Raw genomic sequence first — 15,644 nt, forward strand, 5'->3', positions numbered from 1 at the left:
TTATTATTGCTGAACCTCTTACCTTTAGAGTCTGTCAAGGCTGTACCTAGTTCTAATGGACAGACTATAGTGGAGTCTGATGTGTCATCAATATGCCCCCCAACCAGTGGGCATCTAATGGCAGAAAAGATGAGACTGGGTAGGCAAGATCAGGAGGAAACAGAATCTGGTACTGTCTTTATTGTATAGTATATTGTATACTGTATTTATTCGAGATAAATATTTGTCTCCTACCAGTTGTATTGCTTATCACAAAGTAACTGTTTTTTTCCTCAAATGTTTCAGCTGAGAAGAAAACTTCTAAAAAGCCTCAGCGTTTTTCCAGCTGTCTTCCAGACTCCCAGGAACTGATAGACATCAAAAACAAGAAAAAGGTTTAAGAATTCTTCACGTAGAGAGAGGAATACATCTGTAACCACATTGAATAAACTGTTTACTTGACAGAATAAACAGCTTAATGATGTATAAATTGTTTTCTCAATTAAGTCAACACTATCAGCAGCTGCTTATTTGAAGGTGTTTTTAGCATGAAGTCAGTGGAGTTTAGCTTTTTGTGATTTTGTGTTTTTTTTTTTTTTTTTTTTTTTGTATTTGTAGCTTCTGATCACGGGCACTGAGCAATTCAATCAGAAACCTAAGAAAGGCATCCAGTTTCTACAGGAAAAGGGTCTTCTCAGCAGTCCAATGGACAACAATGAGGTGGCTCAGTGGCTTAGAGAAAACCCCCGCCTGGACAAAAAGATGATTGGAGAATTTATCAGTGACCGGAAGAACATGGAGCTGCTCGACAGTTTTGTCAAGTGAGAATTATGTTAAGAGACTTTAGCTTGTCATAATAAGAATAATCATGAGCTCATTTGTTTCTGCTGATTGTAGTTTACATTTGGGTGTCTACTTTTGTGGAATTGTGAAGAGAATTATCCGCGAACTCTTTCCCTTTAAGGAGCTTTGCTGTAACTGCTTCTCAATACTTAATGAAAGCAGTGTGCTGCCATCTGATGTTTAAAATGAGTAAATATATTGCGTTGAATTTGAAGCTGGGCAGTATGACTGTTTATTGTAATTGTGATATATTTTTTCAAAATATGCATTTCTTAGCACATCACGGATATAATCAGTACTTCCAGAACATTTACCAACTGCATATTTTGTTACAACGAGAGCATAATTTTGTTTACTTAGAATTTGTGCAGCGCAATTTGTAAAATGTTTTAGTAAAAAGCATTTGTATTTATGTATTGATTGTATGTTTTCTTTCTGCACCATGTCTGTTCCAACTTATTAGATGTCTGAAAAAAATGAATGAGACATATTGCATATCATGAAAAACATTTGAAGTATTATACTGCTATATTTTTACCATATCACCCACCATTAGTTTGGAGCTATGCTATGTCATGGATAAATAATTAAGATAATGTGTCCTGATGGTTATTAGGATCAGAAATTCATTTAATCAACCTTGCATATCATCACTATATGCAATGTTACAAAAACTGTGTTTGAAATCACTGATTTTTAGTATTAGCATCACCATCTGACTTCTGCTGTGGTTAAGGCGATGTGAATTGAAGAAAAATGTGAATTAAGTTCTGGCAGTTAAAATGTAAGCATGTGCGTAAATATGCCATCTGTCTCTTTTCCCCCCTAGCACATTCACCTTTCAGGGGCTGCGTATAGATGAGGCGCTGCGTCTGTATCTGGAAGCTTTCCGCCTTCCTGGCGAAGCGCCGGTCATTCAGAGGCTTTTGGAAACCTTCACTGACAACTGGCATGTGAGTCAGCTGCCACGCACACATTCGCTTTGGCAGGGACACACGGGTACACTTGAGCAAACACACACACGCATACTGTAAATAGGTTGTAGGTTAGCTGCTATCTCGCTCACATTCACAATTATGGGAACACGCTCACACACTTCTTCCATTACCACACGCTAAGGCAGTCCTGACCAACTGGCCCCATCATCAGGTAATTAGTGGCCATGGAACAGCAACCCTGCAGGGATTATGGACAGGCCCATTCGTCACGCAGGTAATCAGGGAAGAGGAAAATGTTTCATTGGGAAGTATGACATAACCATAGGGCAGTGAGAGACTGAAGAGGCTAAACCACTGAAGAGAGCTTTTAGAATGCACTTCTTAAATAAGGAAGGCCACTGTCTCTGTTTGACCTGGAAAGTATTCGTAGTAATGTCTTTTCTTAGTCTCAGTCCTCAGTCACTGCAAATGAGCTCATATCATCACACAAAATAGTTGGACAAGGTTGTGTCCTTCCCTGGTGCCACACTTTATTGTAGCGAGAATGGCTACAATGTCTTACATTTATAGAGTATGCGCATCTCAGAGGTTACTTTTATTGCCAATAAACTATCTTTACACATGTTTATTTTTACTTTGTGTAGATATTAAATATTTATATATTTGCTGTGTCCATTGTATTTCTTTATTTTCTGTGTTTAGAAAGTGAATGGCAATCCCTTCTTGACAAATGATGCTGGCTTTGCCTTGGCCTACGCTGTCATTATGTTGAATACGGATCAACACAACCACAACGTTCGCAAGCAGAACATCCCCATGACTATAGAGGTGAGGATATACACATGCAGCACGAAACACATGACCGAGTCAGCCTTTTCATGCCTTAGAGATTTTCATAGCAGACACTGTCAGCAATCACATATTATAGAAGGGCTGTGTGTCTCATATATATATATATATATATATATATATATATATATATATATATATATATATATATATATATATATATATATATATATATATATATATATATAATGTTGATGATAAATTTATGCTGTGCATCCTTGTCAACTGGTAGCTACAGTAAGTGTTGCCTGAGTTCATTGTGCATAGCCAATTTATCAGGGCTGTCAGCAGTTGAGAAAGGGTTACTGTATACGCAGACACACGTTTTTTTTTTTTTGTTTTTGTTTTTTTTAATCTGTATGGTACGTTAACAGAACATATATAGCACTACAGCTTGATGTATTTACAGAATACTTAGCACCATGGTCATTCTGAAAATCCACAAAGGTTGTAGAGGTGCACCAAGACCACTTGGAACCCAATCCTCAGATATTCATGCTGCATACTTTAGGGATAAGTGGAAGGAGAGAGTTCAGAGTGAAAGTGGAGCTCTTGAAGCTGAGAGGTCATGGTGCTGTTTGGCTGACAGTGTGAGTCCAGCTGTCTTGTCTCTAAAGCAGCTATAGTGAATGTCTGGACCAGGGCTTCGATATGAAAACCTCAGCCCCAGCTGGCCCTTCCCCCTCATTCCCTCTGTTTACTTTTTTGTTTATTTCTCTTTCTGTTCATCCCTCTCCCAAGGGATCTTGCTTTACCTGCCATTAAGAAGGCATGCAGTAAAACAGTGGCCTAATGCCATCACTCAGCAGCGGATATGTCTGTGTTTATTTGAACTGAGTTTGGCCTTAGACCAGTCTGCCCAACACCAACACTTAAGGGACCCCTACAGCAGTAAACCCAAGACCCATTATTGGATTTGAAAGGCGATAGGAGGTTGATGTTCCTGTAATTAGCTGGAATGAAGGAATTTTAATCTATTTCTTCCCTTTTTTCTATTTTTTTTGTCTAGCAATTCAAGAAGAATCTGAAAGGTGTGAATGGTGGTGAAGACTTTGATCAGGATATGCTGGAAGATATCTACACTGCTATCAAGTAAGGCTAAGTTAGCTGATGAAATGCTATTTATTTGATTTACTGGGTAATTTTCCACATTTGCACTTATTAATACTCAGTTATTGTTGTTGACTTCAAGTCTTTCTTATCACCTCATAAAACTTTTGTGCATGGCTGTCTTGCAGGAATGAAGAGATTGTCATGCCTGATGAGCAGACAGGGCTGGTAAAGGAGAATTATGTGTGGAGTGTGCTGCTGCACAGAGGGGCCACTTCTGAAGGCATCTTCCTCCACGTGCCCGCAGGCAGCTATGATCACGATCTGTTCACCATGACCTGGGGCCCAACCATCGCTGCCCTCTCTTATGTATTTGACAAGAGCTTGGAGGATACAATCATTCAAAAAGCCATTGCAGGCTTCAGGTAGAGGCATGATTTTGAGTTCAAGTTGAAGCACTGAAGAATCGTTAATCATAAATGAATTGCCAAACTTAGAGTACATGATTATCAAATGGCTTATCTCACACCAGGTGTTTTTCCACACAAAGTGAATTTGCAGTTAAACATTACGCCTAGTTTCAATGTTTATACCATAGTAACATTATGATTTTTACCCATTCCAGAAAATGTGCCATGATTTCAGCACACTACGGCTTCAGCGACGTGTTTGATAATTTAATCATCTCACTCTGCAAGTTTACCACGCTCAGCAGTGAGGTAAGACCAGTGTCATGTGAATGATGGGTGTCTTACGTGATGAGATCTAGCACCTTTAGAGTGAGCTGAGCTCATCTCCACATGTGAAACCAACCCTACTGTGTTTGAGACACAGGTTGTTTTGTGTGCTTAGTCTGTAGAGAACCTGCCCACAGTGTTTGGCAGCAACGGGAAAGCTCAAGTAGCAGCAAAGACAGTGTTTAACCTTGCCCATCGTCATGGTGATATATTGCGAGAGGGCTGGAAGAACATCATGGATGCTATGCTTCAGCTCTTCAGGGCTGAGCTCTTACCCAAGCCCATGGTAGAGGTGAGAGAAGAACACTCATTATAGATTCTTTATACATAAGGAGACCCACAGTGCTTTAACTGCGTAGGTGTAATGGTCCAAAGAGCACTGAAGGAGTTGTAATGGTTTTGTTGTTTTTTGTTTTTTTTTTTTTAAATGTGTGGGTTTTGTAAAAGTGTGTAACACTGCCACCTGCTGTCAAAATGAATAGATGTGTTTAAGGTTAACAAAGGACAGAAATCTCCTCTTTACTTCAAAGGTTGAGGACTTTGTGGAACCTAATGGAAAGATATCTCTACAGCGTGAGGAGACACCATCAAATAGGTAAAATATTTCATACCCTTCTATTACATTTAAGTACAACCAAGGCTCTGTAAGCCTACTGAATTCCATTCTTCCATCCCATCCTTTTTTTTATTTTTATTTTTTTAGGGGAGAGTCAGCAGTGTTGAGTTTTGTTAACTGGTTGACACTGAGTGGTGGAGCAGAACAGTCAGGACTGCGAGGCCCCTCAACTGAGAATCAGGAGGCTAAACAGGCTGCCTTGCTGTGTATTAAGGTCTATAAAACATGCACTTCTCTTTAGCAGTATGCTGTCGGTATAGAATGAAAAACATAGTGCCTTGTAATGCTGTTGCAAGGTAAACTTCTTGGTTTCTTTTATGCTCTTTTTCAATACAGCAATGTGACCCAGAGAAACTGATCACAGAGAGCAAGTACCTACAGCTGGAATCTCTACAGGAGCTCATGAAAGTGAGACATTTATCCCTAGTTCTCCATTTCTAGCCACTGATTTTTATATTCTTGGTTTAGATTAAATTTTTCAATCTATAAAATTATAACCTTTGTTTGATGTTCATTTACTCATAATTCACCCCTTTGTGCCAGGCTCTGATCTCAGTGACTCCTGATGAAGAAACATATGACGAAGAAGATGCTGCTTTCTGTCTGGAGATGCTGCTCCGCATCGTTCTGGAAAACAGGTACAGTAGCACTGTAGGAATATGTGAAGGGAAGTAAAGAGAGTATTTTTGGACTTTTCTTGCATCTAACAGTGTCTCTGTGCTGACAGGGACAGAGTATCATGTGTGTGGCAGACTGTGCGCGACCATCTGTATCACCTCTGTGTGCATGCTAATGAGAGCTGCTTCCTGGTGGAGAGAGCTGTAGTTGGATTGCTGAGACTCGCTATACGCTTGTTGCGCAGAGAGGACATCAGCTCACAGGTATACGCAAAGACTGCGTGATATAAACAGCATACATGTCTTGGGATTATTCTGCTACATATGCATTCGCATTATTGAATCAAAGATAGGTTTGCATACCAAATAATTTACTCTTATTGGGCTACATAAATACCTTGATTCCCCACAACATGCAGAGAAACACTCATGTGGAGCTGTGGTTAGTCAGGATCGCAGCACACATTGAAAAGGATAATGTTTTAGGGGGCTCTTGGATATTGCAGCCCTCTGTGATACATTTATTGCATAGGCTAGTAGTCATTCTTATGCTCTTGTAATATGCCTGCTTACGTCTGTGTTTACAGGTCCTGTTGTCTTTACGCCTGCTGTTAATGATGAAGCCTCACGTGTTGTCCAGGGTCAGTCGAGAGGTGGCCTACGGTCTCCATGAGCTGCTCAAAACCAATGCTGCCAACATCCACTGCACTGATGACTGGTATACACTTTTCTCCCTGCTGGAGTGCATCGGAGCTGGGGTCAAACCTCCAGCTGCCCTGCAAGTCACCAGTACCAATCCAGACAGTGACACAGGTGAAGACTAAAAAACATTGCTCTGTTGGTTTAATATATGGATACTGCACCTCAGGGCACTTTGTGTCTGAGAGTTTGAGTTTGAGTTTGATCAAAGCTGATACAGTGTACCGGTAACTGAACTGATATAGCATATGTTCTCCAGGTGCACAGTCTGACAGTGAAATTAGCTCGTACCACCAGAGTGAAGTCACTCTGGACAGGGGTTATACTTCAGACTCTGAGGTGTACACTGAGCATGGCAAGTCCAGAATACCCCGATCTGCTACAGATGTTGACGTAGGATGGCTGGTGGTGAGTGAACACACATTGTTCACCTCTAGTTTTTAGTCCTTAATCATATAGCACCCTCATACATCATTGAGTACCTGAAAAACTCCATTCCATAGCGCTCTCCTTCATTTTTTTTTATGTATCTTATTATCTAATGTTAGTATCCATCGTTGTTTAGACATTCTTTTGTACTGTAGTTTTTCCGAGACAAGGCAGTCTGTGCTTTGCTACACTTCATTAAAGATCTAATGAAGATTTATTTACATCTCATGTGTCTGTTTGTGTTTGTAGGTGGGTAAAGATGACTTGGACGGCAATAAGGTGCTAGTTGCTCCAGGCTCCAAGGCCCAAACTCCCCCTCCGATTAACCAGTATAGTTTAACCCTGGGTCAGGATATGGGCCTGCATGACACTAAGTCCCTCATCAAGTGTGTGGAGTCTCTCTCTTTCATTGTACGCGATGCTGCACATGTCACCCCTGAGAACTTTGAGCTCTGTGTTAAAGCCATTCGGGTGTTTGTGGAGGCCAGTCTTAATGGAGGTTAGTATATTTTCTGACTTTAGCTACACATTGGCACATTCAGAATGCACCTAAAAGATAAGTTAGTCTGTGTGTCTATGGTTAAATAATTTTATTCAGTACAGTACATGCATGTTTCATTTGTAGATGCAGAAAATATTAATTTTACACCATGAAAAAATACACTTTCTGATGCCTGCTGTTTAACTTAGCTAGTGTGGATTTGGAACCCACTCAAACAGGTGTTGCCTTGGGGAGATCAGCACCCTTCCTTTAAAAGAGTCTCAGTGGAAACAGATAATTAAAAACTTGTGGTGTCTTACTCTGACCTGACATCATAATTCTGTTTCCTCTGGTTTCATTTCAAACCAGCCTTCAACATGACCTTTTTTTCAAGCCTCATATGTGCAGATTGACTCCTGTGGGATTAGGGAGTCTTAGTGTGGTTCAGTTCCGTAGCACTGTAATTGGATGTGTCAGTGTCTGGAAACTCTTTGGTGGGGTACCTTAAGCTGTGCTCTAAGGGTGAGTCATTTAACTCGGGGCAATCTAACTGCATGACTTGTATGCCCCCACTCCATTTATTCCTCAGTCTCTCAATCCAGCTATCTTCACCAGGCTTAGTTAAGACTCATTCAGCACTTTTTGCCTGTGCCATTAGACATGGTCTTTTCAGTGGTCGGAGGGATCCATGCACTTTTGTAGATACCTGCTGTCAACAGGGCTTTACAAGCTCACTGTGAAGGCGGCTTGATCAAAGCACATAGTTTTAATCTGTGGTGCAGCTAATGGAAACACTACTACAAGCAGGCAGTAGAGGTACTCTTTGTCCTCTGCCCACAGGAAGCAGAAAAAAAATAGTTTGATGTACTTCCAAGGCAGCCCTGTTATTTATGAAATGTATTGCTGATGAAAGATAAGATCCCCTGCCTCAAATTATTGAAAGAGCCAGAAAGACTAGCAGACAAGGTGACAAAGTGCTAAAAAGGTTTTTTGAATTTACTCTTCTCTCACACTGTGTTGCTCTCATAGGTTATCGCACCCACGAGAAAAAGAAGAGCCACAAATATGACTCTAAATCTAGTCGGCTACGGAAAAAGCCTCGAGAGAAAGAGGGAGTTTCCAGGCGAACTAAACCTACCAGTCAGCGGCCTTCTCGTTCACACAGTGATGATGAGGAAGATGAGGGTGTGCCAGCTAGCTACCACACGGTGTCTTTACAGGTTAGTCAGGACGTAAGTACCGCAGCCCTTTCCCTATTACCTGTACCTGTCTGTCATCATGTCTGCTGCTGGGCTTCTTGAGTTGCAGGGTGGCAATGGGTTTTTGGGTTATGAGGGTGTCACTTTTTGTTTTTCCTTTTTCAATAGCCAGCCAAATTCAGAAAGAGTGCAATCAGTGCTAATGATCTCCTTTAAATATTCTCTTGTATTTTTAAGGAATCACATTTATGCGATTTTCTACTGACCTCAGATGTAATAGATAAGCCAAGACACATTTGGTGTCCATATTTTCTATCTTTAGTTTAGCGATAGTAGTGACCCAAATGTTTTTTTGTTAATGCATCCCCAAAAATTCTCCAACCTGCTCAATGTACCAATGTAAGGTCTTCATTAAGGTCATGTCTGATTTGTTAAAATGATTTAAAAGACATTATGACTGTGAACTATACAAATTAACAAAATTGTATCTGAACGCTATGAGCAGCTGTTTTAGCAGAATCTGACTCCCCCTCACATGCATGCATTTGGACACTAAATTGCATTTGAGATTTCAGTTTCTGATTTTTACATTTTTGTTTGAAGTATTAACATTCAAGGGTTACTGTTGTTTATTAAAAAAAACAGGAATCATGAACGTAATCTGTAGCGTTCACATGCCTGCATGTCTTGCATCCAGAGGAGAGGCGAAATTCGGCACAACACCCTTGTTGTCTAAAATAGCTGCCCAGAGCATGTAGATACACTGACGTTTGTTCATTTTTATAGTTAATTTTCACAGAAAGTCATACTGTGTCCTCAACCACATTAACAGGTCTGTGAGACTTTAATGAAGACCTGGATGTGATTTGAACTGGTTGAGAAGTTTTGGGAATTAATTTATTGAAAAGATTTGGGTGATTATTGACTTCTAGTGTTTGTTAGCCTTGTAGTTCAATTTTAAAACTATCTATCCATCCATCCATTTTCTAAGGCGCTTCTCCGTCAGGGTCGCAGGGTGTTTTAAAACTAAAGAAGCAAATTTTGGACACTGGACTAACTATACCTTACTTAATAAAATGCCTATTTTAATGATTAAAATAATATGCGCTTTATTCAAATGATTCAGTTTTCTGGACCACCAGGTTTTCCTGCTCAATGATAAACATGCTTATTTCTGCCTCTGTCTCTAAAACCTAATATTCTTGAAAGGGCTATTCTCTATTCTTAAGACTGTAGGGACACAAATTGTGAATATGAAGAGGCACCATTAAAGTGCAACTTAATCAGTGCAGCATTTCACACATCAAATTTTTGTTTCATGACGTGTTTCATGGACACATTCCAATTTTTTTCTGCTGTGCTGTTCCCCCTTTACCCACTGGTTCAAAACATTAGATATATTCCATTTATTCCTATGTGTATTATTTTTACTTTTGTATTGAATTTAGGTAATAATGGAGAACAATTGAGTGATTTGTGGTTATGCTATGTGCATTTCTTCTGTAGTTGTTAGATTTGATGCATACACTGCACACAAGAGCAGCCAGTATCTACAGCTCCTGGGCAGAAGAACAGCGCCATCTGGAGGCTGGTGGCAGAAAGATTGAGGCAGACTCTCAGACGCTCTGGTCCAGCTGCTGGTGTCCTTTGCTCCAAGGTCAAACATACAACACTCTTACATGGCCAGTAACAAGCACACTTTATAAATGTGAATATAAACATGAAATGTATGACTATATATTTGTTATTTTCAAGATATCCTTTCAGAACCAAGCTTCAGAACCAGGATGTGTAAACTTGGTTCTGGAGTATTTTCATAAACATACCTAGGCATCCAAGAATAAGCAAAATTTGAGATTTGTGCACAGAAAATGTGCATAAATAATATAAATTTAAAAAGATTAATGCACGCACATTAGATGACATACAGACCACCGGAATAAATGACTGGCGTTACTTCTGCAGGTATGGCCTGGCTGTGCTGTGATGCTAGGAGACAAGTCCGCATGCAGGCTCTCACCTACCTCCAGAGGGCGCTTCTTGTACATGATCTGCAAACATTGGACGCTGTAGAGTGGGAATCCTGCTTCAACAAGGTCAGCCAATCCAATGTGACATGATAATTAACACATAGGTGACATACAAAAATTTGTGCAGCCTCAAAAACTAAAACCCTTCTGTCCCAGGTCCTGTTTCCACTGCTGACTAAACTCCTAGACAACATCAGCCCAGCAGATGTTGGAGGCATGGAGGAAACCAGAATGAGGGCCTGCACACTTCTTTCCAAGGTCTTATTTATAAGCATTTTCATTTATTTATTTGTCTTTTCCCAAAATCTACTTATTAATGATGCAAGTACACTCTGAGCATTTAGAGATCAAATGCATGTTTTTGTGCTTTGTTGAATATTTTTGTTAACCTTTTCAACCAAGGGCTGCTGCTTGAGTTCTTTTTTGTGAAGACTGAAACCTCTGAATAATGTTTGATGTGCTGGCCTTCTCAGGTGTTCCTTCAGCATCTTTCACCCCTGCTCTCTCTGCCCACGTTTGCTGCTCTCTGGCTCACTATCCTAGACTTCATGGACAAGTACATGCATGCTGGCTCCAGTGACCTCTTGGTGAGAAATTTGTTACGTCACAGTCAGCTTTTCTTAGTGTTGTACCACATACAGTACACAAGTAAATAGACGGTGTCAATTGAATGTGAAATAAAATTGTGTGCAGAACATCAACTTTAATTCAGTTTTGATTTGAAATGAAACGCAGACTGAAGTTAAAATACAGATTGGCAGCTTTAATTGAAGACATCTGTCATTGTCATCAGCATTGGGTGAACTGTATAGATATTACAACTCTTTTATACATAGAACTATAAGTATTTGCACAATAGGCAGCTCAGTCATTTCTTGGCCACCTGCATGCTTCCTTCATTAGTTTATGCACAAGAGAACAATTATAAGGTCAGAAATTGATTCTAGATATTACATTTGTATGTGAAGTTTTTGCTGGTTTTTGTCATCAGAAGACCCACAGAAGTGAGTGTGTCACTAAAGTAAACCATGATGCTGTCCATGATGTGCAGTTGTATGCTAAAGTGCACCCCAGTCAAATTTTGTTACTTTTCAATATGAAAATAAGCACACATCCTTGACAGAGAACATCTGTGCACTTTTTATACTTTTTACAGTTGCTGTGTATTTGCTGAATTTAACATATTATTAACATAAATTGTGGGCTGTAAAAAAAAGTTGAGCATATTTCTTTCCTGTGTTTTCCTTTTTTTTCACTTAGAAAATCAAAATTTAATTCAACTCACACATCTCAGCTTTTGGCATATGTGTGTGTAGAAGGGAGGAATAGAGCTGATTCTGAACCAAAACATGTCACTTCATCTGCGAAACATTGGGATGGGAAAAGGTGGCCAATGACAGGAAATTAGTGAAGTGATGATCGTAATTTTCCTGGGCCAAAAAGTAGGATATTCCTGATTGACTGCTGTATAAATAAACACCTGTGTATGGGACATTTTATTCTAAAAAAAATGATAGTAATAAGTCTCATGCCTTGCAGTCATTTTACCACAGGTAGGATGTGTTGGTGAATGTAAAACATCTAGTGTGCAAGAGCCTCTCATGGCTTTTATAAAAAACAATTGAAATTAGTATAGTTTGTTAACCATAGACTGTAGTTGTCAAGCAACGCAGTAGTCAAAGATTGTCCCATGAGTGCAATTGTCTTTACTCTCTTGGTGCATTAATACAAAATTTTGTTGATGTGTGCTGCCATACTTGTGTATATTGAGTATTTTAAAATGGTGTGAAAGTGTCCGACAGTAAGATTTTAAAACTGGGTCTACATCTTTAAAAAAAAAAAAAAGAAAACAACTAATTACTCGACTGGTCTGTGCAGCTGGAGGCAATTCCTGAGTCTCTGAAGAACATGCTGCTGGTGATGGACACTGCGGGCATCTTTCACAGTGCAGACTCTCGTACAGGCTACTCTGACCTGTGGGAGATCACCTGGGAGAGGATTGACTGCTTCCTGCCCCGTCTCAGAGAGGAACTCTTCAAACAGGCAGTAATTCCAGGTAAATTTCACAGAATTCGCTTCAGAATCTATACCATGCTGTCCCTTTGCTATGCTTTTGACCTCATATACAATTGTATGTTTATGGTTATTGGGACATATTGCCTGATGTAATCTATTCTTTTATGCCTTGAATGTATACAGAGCCTGTCCCTAGTGTTTCTGTAGAACCTGCTCCACCTTCTGCTCCCGTTTCTCCTGCATCCTCCCCTGTGCCAGCTCCTGCACCAGTGCCAGCAGCCACTACAGAGCCAAAGACCCTCAGCAGACCTGCATCACCCCAGGACATGCCAACACCCAGTGCCAACGGTGAGCTTGGAGCAGTGCTGTCCTCATGTATCCTATGGCATTCTTAGAGGACCAGTGCTAGACAGAATGTTGTGATGTCTTCTGTGTACTTAATGGACCATTATGCGTGTCTTTGTGGTTGGTCAGCTTTACCTGAGTTGCTAAATATGTGAGCATGCATCCCCATACTGCATGCATACTGCTTACTTGGCTTTTTCTTTCAAATTCTTACAGGAACTGATAGATCATCTCCAGTGCCACCATCCACTCCACCAGCGCCCACTTCAGTAAAGAGTTCCTCTGAGTCCCCTGCTCCCCTAAGCCAGTCTCCTCTAATACTCCAGCCCTTAGCCTCTCCACTGCAAGTGGGTGTGCCCCCCATGTCCTTGCCAATCATTCTAAATCCTGCCCTCATTGAGGCTACATCACCTGTCCCCCTGCTGCCACCTCGGTCAGCTGAACCTGCTGACATTTCAGAGGTCAAATAGAGCACTCCAGCTTGGCCAGCTTGGATACCTGAGGACTTGAGAGCATACCCCACACCATTGCGCTCTTTTAGCATTAACATTCTCGTGCTTGCCTCACAACCAGCCCAAACTAAATAAAGTACATCAAGCCAAGACCTGGGAAGAGAAATGGAGAGCTAAAGAGAGAGAGAGCGAGCGAGAGAGAGATTTGCATGCTCCTCATTTCCTACCTAAAAACACACACAAAGGTATATTACACCCAGAGCTGTTGAAGTTGGTCCTTTATTGATCCAGTTTGCACAGATATTTATTCAGACTAGGCATGCACATCTGGAAAAATGAAGGACAGATCTACAGTGATGGGAACAGACCACAACTGTTTCAAGATTAACATAGAGTATTTCTACCCTTTAGGGCAGAATTAATATATTAATACTACATTGCTTCAGATTACTCCTGAAATTTTCTTTGACAGAAATCGTATAAAATAATTTATTCACTTTAGGTTCAGAATAAGTACTAAATAGGATTTACAAATATGTACATTTCTGGGGTATACAGACTGCACTGTGTGAGGAATACCTTTGAAATGGCTCTAGCACTAACTTTCCATCACACCACTCAAGATCATTTTAACTGTATAGTAAGAATTTAAACATAATTTATATTTTTTGCAAATGTTTGATTTCTTAGGTTTTGACATAACTATGCTGTGCTATGCGTAGACCATGGCATTGTAACTTCAGAAATGCAAGCTTTTCATTTGGAAAACATCTACAATCAAAATGGTTTCCCCCAAAAAGTAGTCGTTTTGAGGATTAACGAGTGATTGTTTTTTCTGCTCTGATTGAACCCAGTGGTGAACAAGAAGTCTTTTTTTTTTTTTTTTGTCTTCATGAAAAATATGCTCAATGAACTCGCACATCTAGAACATTCCAGAGCTGTTCCTATGTTGAGTCTAAGATAGCTTAAATGACTGAATGTGCTTTCAGCAGAAATCTGAATGTCGGGTTTTATCACATTGTTTTTTACTCCTAATGGGTCTTAAAGAGATTATGTGAATTAAGTACAGTATTGAGATCACATTGTGCATTAGTTTATATTTCTCATATTGGTGTAATTCAAAGTTTAACCATGTCGGTTTTAAAGACCGTTTGGAATCTTTAAAAAGAAAACATCAGAACAAAAAATGGTTCACTGTATATGAATGAGGAGGGGGGGGTGCAGAACACACTCAAGGTTTTATGAAATTAGTTCTTACATTGAGGGACTCCTCTTTATTGCACCCCTTCTTCCAAAGAAACAGATGGAAGTGAGAGCTGTTTTCACTCTGGACTTTTCTGGACATTTACAGGCTGGATTGATCTTTAATTCAAGTTCTGAATACTGTGTGGTGTCTGAATATCAGAACAGAAGGACGCATAACTTCCAATCACCATACAGCTGAATGCTTTTTTTTTTTTTTTTTTTGTAAACAGCCAAAGTCTTTAGCTTCATTAAGGGATAGGCTAACCAGGGCCTGTTCAAAGCTGAGCCTTCCATTGAGTGAGAAATACTTAAACAGTCACAACACAGTCGGCTTGGTTGCCTCCTCTTACAGTACATGTGTACTGAACTGGAATAACGAAGAGTCTCTCAAGCAGCTAAAGTTTTGAATCATTTGGAATCTTCTTTTTTCTCCCCCTGTAAAAAAAAAATGTGCTTTTATTGTACTGCATTTTAGAAAAATCAGGCATTAATTCCATAGTCAACGGTGAATTACATGAAATCTGTATATACATAATATCTGTATATATATATATATGAATAAAATGTACTTTTTACAATGTAATAAATATATGGTAAAGAGTTTATGTGGTGATTTGTGTTACAAAGCCAACATGCTAACACAGCTGTATTGAGCCAGAGCACTTCTGGGCTCCAGTTACACCACCATTGTTGGGGGTTTCTTTCTCCGGTAAAGTCCAATTTGAAAGTTTTGTTCTGACAGCAGCAATTTTGCTATGCATTGTAACTGCCGTCATGTCATGAAGTAGTTGTTCCCACAGTGATACTACTTTTATTATAGACATAATGAAAGAACAAGAAGCAAAACTTTTAGAAGTGTCTTTTTGAACAAAAGTCTATGGGCAAGTGTTTTGAGTCAACAGGATTTCTGTTTCATACATTGAAATAAATGGCTGTGGTAATCGACTGTATGCTACAGATACAGTAGGCAGGGCTTAGATTGAAAAACACCAGGGTCCTCCCTAATTACAACATAATGAATTTTACTTCGGTTCTTTTTATCATCAGAAACAGCAAATATACGTCTTTCTTTCATGTCTGATCTATGTAGGCATGCTTCCTGCCTGATTTACTGTAATA

At 39.7% G+C, this 15,644-nt stretch overlaps 1 protein-coding gene across 5 annotated transcripts in view; it reads left to right on the forward strand.

Annotated features, from left to right (window-relative positions):
• Positions 1-15,008, forward strand: part of gbf1 (golgi brefeldin A resistant guanine nucleotide exchange factor 1) — a 76,317-nt gene extending 61,309 nt beyond the window's left edge. For 3 of the 5 annotated variants that reach the window (XM_037538254.1, XM_017724725.2, XM_017724733.2), the window contains 25 exons: positions 29-169; positions 286-374; positions 598-800; positions 1,652-1,775; positions 2,463-2,588; positions 3,619-3,701; positions 3,848-4,084; positions 4,285-4,378; positions 4,512-4,688; positions 4,927-4,991; positions 5,100-5,226; positions 5,349-5,420; positions 5,556-5,650; positions 5,740-5,893; positions 6,217-6,442; positions 6,588-6,736; positions 7,007-7,256; positions 8,268-8,470; positions 9,944-10,094; positions 10,403-10,533; positions 10,624-10,725; positions 10,941-11,054; positions 12,346-12,523; positions 12,667-12,831; positions 13,045-15,008. In XM_037538254.1, the coding sequence (XP_037394151.1) occupies positions 29-169; positions 286-374; positions 598-800; positions 1,652-1,775; positions 2,463-2,588; positions 3,619-3,701; positions 3,848-4,084; positions 4,285-4,378; positions 4,512-4,688; positions 4,927-4,991; positions 5,100-5,226; positions 5,349-5,420; positions 5,556-5,650; positions 5,740-5,893; positions 6,217-6,442; positions 6,588-6,736; positions 7,007-7,256; positions 8,268-8,470; positions 9,944-10,094; positions 10,403-10,533; positions 10,624-10,725; positions 10,941-11,054; positions 12,346-12,523; positions 12,667-12,831; positions 13,045-13,298 (3,710 nt within the window). In that variant the 3' untranslated portion in view covers positions 13,299-15,008. The remainder of the gene's footprint in view (positions 1-28; positions 170-285; positions 375-597; positions 801-1,651; positions 1,776-2,462; positions 2,589-3,618; positions 3,702-3,847; positions 4,085-4,284; positions 4,379-4,511; positions 4,689-4,926; positions 4,992-5,099; positions 5,227-5,348; positions 5,421-5,555; positions 5,651-5,739; positions 5,894-6,216; positions 6,443-6,587; positions 6,737-7,006; positions 7,257-8,267; positions 8,471-9,943; positions 10,095-10,402; positions 10,534-10,623; positions 10,726-10,940; positions 11,055-12,345; positions 12,524-12,666; positions 12,832-13,044) is intronic. The other 2 variants (XM_037538255.1, XM_017724755.2) reach the window with 1 other exon arrangement.
• The last annotated feature ends 636 nt before the right edge of the window (positions 15,009-15,644 follow it).

The sequence above is a fragment of the Pygocentrus nattereri genome, chromosome 5, assembly GCF_015220715.1.
Source record: "Pygocentrus nattereri isolate fPygNat1 chromosome 5, fPygNat1.pri, whole genome shotgun sequence".
In the NCBI taxonomy this organism is placed as follows: domain Eukaryota; kingdom Metazoa; phylum Chordata; class Actinopteri; order Characiformes; family Serrasalmidae; genus Pygocentrus; species Pygocentrus nattereri.